Source organism: Dipteris shenzhenensis, chromosome 23 (genome assembly GCF_047967505.1).
Source record: "Dipteris shenzhenensis isolate YYH24624 ecotype China chromosome 23, Dip_SZ_1.0, whole genome shotgun sequence".
NCBI lineage: Eukaryota > Viridiplantae > Streptophyta > Polypodiopsida > Gleicheniales > Dipteridaceae > Dipteris > Dipteris shenzhenensis.
In genome coordinates, this window is record NC_141618.1 from 45918299 (window position 1) to 45923973 (window position 5675).

General features: G+C 43.9%; 1 protein-coding gene across 1 annotated transcript; it reads left to right on the top strand.

The window, feature by feature from the left end:
• The first annotated feature begins 1122 nt into the window (after window positions 1-1122).
• On the top strand, window positions 1123-3539 carry LOC147887462 (pentatricopeptide repeat-containing protein At3g09040, mitochondrial-like). Its single transcript, XM_087394970.1, has one exon. The coding sequence runs from the start codon at window positions 1140-1142 to the stop codon at window positions 3363-3365; it is 2226 nt and encodes a 741-aa protein (XP_087251096.1). The 5' UTR covers window positions 1123-1139; the 3' UTR covers window positions 3366-3539.
• Window positions 3540-5675: the final 2136 nt, after the last annotated feature.

The window sequence follows — 5675 nt, forward strand, 5'->3', positions numbered from 1 at the left end:
CTTCATCTTCTCTAAGTTGTCTTGGCTTCATGCTCTTTACATTCTTTCTTGTTATTTAGTGTGGCCGCCTACTATACATGGTATGTGAAGGGCCATTGAGGATTCTTACATTTCGTGACGTTCTCGGCCAATGGCATTTTTTTCCCATTCTGTCCATGACATTAAAGGTCTTTACATTGCAGCTCCGCCTGCCATACACACTCCTCATAGCCAATGAGAATGAACAAAACCAATAGTGGGCACTTAGGGCTTTACACACAACCTGCCACACTCTTCTCCTTATGTCCTACTTGGCTGCCATGTCAAAGCCCAAAATCTGCCCATTCATGGGCAACCAAGGTCCTACTTGGCTGCCATGTCACACTCTTCTCCTTCTGTCCTACTTAGTTGCCATGCCATGCCTAAAATCTCCTGTGCATGGGTGGGCACCCATTATTCCAGCAAATTGTTGCTTTCTCGCTAGATGAATCCAATAAATTGGATGTTCAAAAAATTGTATGCATGTTCGGGCGGTCATATATCTCAAAAGGCTCTGCCCATGACAACCTACCCATCCCAGTTTTTAAGTGCTCCATCAATGGGCACTCTTTGGGTGCGGTCCGTAAAGACCCTAACCTACCTTAACAAAGTGGGGCCTGAGGGTGTTTGCAGACTAGCGTACCATGTGTGCCGCCCAGAGACGATGGATGGGCAAGATTGCGTGGGAGCCCACGTCCAGCCCACAAGCGAGATGCATGCAATGCACCATGGGGAGGCATGGGCGGCTGTAGTCCTAAGTTAGTGGAGTCACCATCTTGTTTTAAAATCTGCATCTTGTTTTAAAATATTGGACCATTATGTGCACATCCAGCTCGAGATGGAAAAGGTTGGACCAGTGCATGGAATCATGGTGAACAGCAAATTGAATATTTATCATGAGACCACTCGATCTGCACTGATGGGTTCTCAGCTCGACGCATAAATTTGGCAAAGAGAAACAGCTGGTGCACTCCAGGATGTGCGAGGAAAAAGAGTCCGACAGACAGGAAATGCACAGGGCCAAAGCCTCCTCCGGTCAGACCCCGTCAATCTCTGAAGATCCTGACTTCGTGGAGGAGTGTCGCAACCTTTGCAAGGACCACCACGACTTTCGCTGGGAGATGCTGAGCTTGGAGGAGGCACTCACTTCTTTGGAACGGATGCCCCAGCTGCCGTCGGTTGAGAACGTTACCTGCATCTTGCACAAGTGCAGGAAAAGGAAACATCTTGTGTATGGCAAGCGCTTGCGTGCTTACATGTGCAAACATGGGCTGGAAGCTGATAGGTCTCTCGGGAACTACCTCATCCCCATGTTGGTGGAATGTGGAAGCATGTCCGATGCTCTGCAGGTTTTTAACAGATTGCTTGATCGGAATGTATATTCTTGGACCTCTCTGATCATGGGCTATATTGAATGTGGGGAATCACAGCATGGCCTCAACCTATACCAGAAAATGCAAGAGGATTCTGTACATTCTAGCAAGTGTACGTTTCTGGCCCTACTAAAGGCCTGTGCCAGGCTTAACGATGGGGAAAGAGGCTGCAGAATTCACGCTGAAATTGCAAGAAAGGGGTTTGAAAGAGACCTTTTTATTGGCAGCACTTTGGTCGATATGTATGCCAAATGTGGCTTACTTTTGAAAGCACAGGCAGTGTTTGATGGCCTTCCAGTTCGTGATGTGGTCTCTTGGAATGCGCTAATCGCAGGATATGCCGAACATGGGCTTGGTAAGGAAGCGCTGAAGTGTTTCGAACAGATGCAATTGGAGGGTGTCTCTCAGCATTCTATCACGTTTGTTTGCAGCTTGAAAGCGTGTGGCAGCATAGGAGCAATAGACAAGGGCCGAGAAATACATACCGAGATTGCCAAAAAGGGACTGGAAAAAGATGTTTTTGTTGGCAGCACTTTGGTTGATATGTATGCCAAATGTGGCATGCTTCAAAAAGCACAAGAAGTGTTTGACCAGCTTCCAGTTCGAAATGTGGTGTCATGGAATGCATTAATTGCAGGTTATGCCGAACACAGACTCGGGGAAGAAGCATTGAACTGTTTTGAACAGATGCAAAGGGAGGGTATCTCTCCAGATGCTGTCACGTTGGTTTCCAGCTTAAAAGCTTGTAGCAGCACAATTGCCCTAGGCAAGGGCCAAGAAATACATGCTGAGATTGCTAGAAAGGGGTTGGAACATGATTTTTCTGTTGGTAACACGTTGGTTGACGTGTATGCCAAATGCGGCATGGTAGCAAAATCTCGGGAATTGTTTGACAAACTTCCAGTTCGAAATGTAATCTCCTGGAATGCACTAATGACAGGATATGTCGAGCACGGATTTGGTGAAGATGTGCTCAAATGTTTTGAACAGATGCAAGTGGAGGGGCTCTCCCCAAACGTTGTCACTTTTGTTTGCAGCTTGAAAGCATGTGGCAGCATAGGAGCCATAGACAAGGGTAGAGAAATACATGCTGAGATTGCCAGAAAGGGGTTGGAAAGAGATCTTTTTGTTGGCAGCACTTTGATTGATATGTATGTCAAATGTGGTTTGCTTTCAAAAGCACAAGAAGCATTTGACAAGCTTCCAGGTCGAGATGTCGTCTCATGGAATGCCCTAATTGCAGGGTATGCTGAACATGGACTTGGTGAGGAAGCACTCAGCTGTTTCAAAGAGATGCAACAGGAAGGTGTTTGTCCAGATGCTGTTGCATTTGTTTGCAGCATGAAAGCTTGTGGCAGCCTAGGAGCTGTGGATGAGGGCCTAGATATACACTCTGAGATTGCCAGAAAGGGGTTGGAAATAGATTCTTTAGTTGGTAACAGTTTGGTTGATATGTATGCCAAATGTGGCTCACTTGCGAAAGCGCAGGAAGTGTTTGATAGGCTTCCAGTAAGAGACGGGTTCATGTGGAATGCACTAATTGCAGGTTATGCCCAGTTAGGAGAAAGTGAATTAGTTTTCCATATGCTCGAGAGTATGAGGGTAGAAGGCATAGAGCCAGGCGGGGTCACATTTCTTAGTGTTCTTACTGCATGCAGTCACACGGGTCTAGTGGATAAAGCCCAAAAGTATTTTAAGGCCATGAGCAACGATTACGGCATCACTCCAACTATTGAGCATCAGACTTGCATGGTTGACCTGCTTGTCCGTGCAGGCCAATTTGACGAGGCCATAGCACTGGTTAAGAAGATGCCCTTCCATCCTGATGTGGTGGTGTGGCATACTGTGTTGGATGCTTGTCGTAAGTGGGGTAATTTGGAGCTTGGAAGAAATGCATTTGAACATGCAGTGCAACTAGATGACAAGGATATCGCTGCTTATGTCTTGATGTCTAACATCTATGCAGGAAGATAGAAGAAGGTCAAAGATGTGACAGTGAAAGAACAAGCATGGAAGCAGCCACAACATCCTTGGTGGATGCATGCTAGTGAAATTGTGCATACTTTCGTGCTGGGGATACAGAACACCCCCAAAACAAGCATAATATATGTACATACGAAGCTAGAATATATTTTTGCTAAAAAATGAGGCGGCCGTTTTCCAGATTTGTATTGTGCGTCATAGGATGTCTGTGATAGGAAAGAAAAATGGGTTGGTATGGGTGTAGTGAGAAGCTGGTGTCATGTGTGCTTCGATTGATGACCCCATATGGGAGTGATAACCTAGGACTGTCATGTGACCACTGTACTTCTTAGAACTACAATGCTTATTGGGTGTGCATGTGTGTGCATCAGAATTCATTCTAGTTAGTGCTTAATGACTAGATTAGTCATGGCAACCCTATTATTGTTTATATAAATATACCTTGGATAAGGTTATTACTGTAGTTTTACAGTACAGCACACATTTGTGTTGTTTTCTTTCTTATCCCTCACGTATGCTCACTTGCCCAAGTGTTCGTGTGTGATTTGCTCAATTTGGACATGGTGCATGTAACATTCGGTTATATACTTTTACACATGTAAGTTATCCTCATATTGGCATATTTTAGATGCTGCTTTATTCTTTATTTTAGTGCACAAATTCTTGCTTGTGTAGAAGATACATATTTTTAGGACTGCATAGAACATGGTCGCAAATTTGAGAAATTCTGTTATTCAAGTGCGGGGATAAACTGGAAGCCTTCACAATGATGGGAGAGATGCAAATTAATCCAGGTAGACTAAGACTTTAATTGAGTTCCAGGGCTACAGAAACATGATCTCTGGGGACCCTATGGAAGCATATGGACCACCACAATTGAGGCACCCGCAATTAGCCTAATGGACAAAAACGTGTCAAGCAATATTTGTTTTTATTTGGTTTCAAATTGGTTTTTGTAGTTGAGCTAGGAGGCTTGGAAGTAACCTAAATTGTACCAAGCACTAGGTGTAAGTTTTAGTCAATTGGCACGCATGGGTAAAGTAGTACTAGTAGGAAACCCGCACATTGCCGCATATTTGCTTAAGACATACGCCAGAATTTATGCATAGATATCTCAATCATTTCTTTTTTTTTTGGGGGTTTCTTCTTTTCTCACATATACTCATATAATGTAAATGCAATTCGTGTGTGTGTGTTTGTGTGTGCACAATGTGTGTTTTTGTGTGTGTGTATGTGTGTTTCGTATGCGGTGTATATGTGTGTCGTGCGTGTGTGTGTGTGTGTGATATGTGCATGTATATGTGTATATGCACCTGTGTGTGTGTAGGTGTATGTATGTGTGCACCTCTATGTGCACACAAGATTGTGTGTTTTCATCTGTGCACAACGTGCATGTGTATGTTTTTGTGTGTGCGCCTAGATGTGTGTGTGTGTTTGATACGCGTATGCATATGTATGTGTGTGATATATATGCATGTGTATATGCACCTATGTACGTGTGTTTGTGTGCACACGCATGCTTGCACACGCTTGGATGTGTGTGTATGTGTATGTAGGTGTGTGCATATATGTGCACACGTGATTGTGTGTGTGTGTGTGTGTGCGAGTGTGCATGCGTGTATACACGTGTGTTTTTCATACATGTATGCATGTGTATGTGTGATATGTGCAATCGCATGTGTATATGCACCTATGCGCGTGCGTGCATGCACATGTGCACTCCTGCATGTGTGTGCATTTGTATGCATCTGTGTGCATCTATGTCCACACGTGATTGTGTATGTTTGCACACATGCTTGCGTGTGTGTACACACCGAATGTTGAGATTTGTACATCAATGATTGGAGTGGTTAAAAAATAATGTTGAAATGGATTGAATCTCAGAAAGAGTCGACACTCAACAACAAGGCTTCGACCCAGACAAAAAACTGATGGCAAGACTATTTGTAGAAGGCAATAGCTAATAAGGGAAACACTTCATGGCCAACAATGAGGATGCTGAGCTATAGAGGAAACCAATCCCAGTGCCAATAGAACCTCTTAGAAACTTGCTCCTTGGAACATCTGACGACGAACAAAGCCTTGTGGTAAAACAGCCGACAGCATGAAAAAATGACTATAGGCTAGTGGTGCCTGGCAATGGAAAGATATTACACTAGCCTTCAAACACCATAAACTCTTAGCAATACATCTTTGAAGAAAAAGCATCGCTAGTAGATTAAGAAACCCTTCAAGTGTCGGTTGACACTATCACAGACCTTGTTTAACAATGGAAGATATAGAACTAATCATAATATGTTG

What these genes read in the sequence shown, in the direction of transcription:
- LOC147887462 (XM_087394970.1), top strand. Translation starts at nt 1,140, where the DNA reads ATGCTGAGCTTGGAGGAGGCACTCACTTCTTTGGAACGGATGCCCCAG.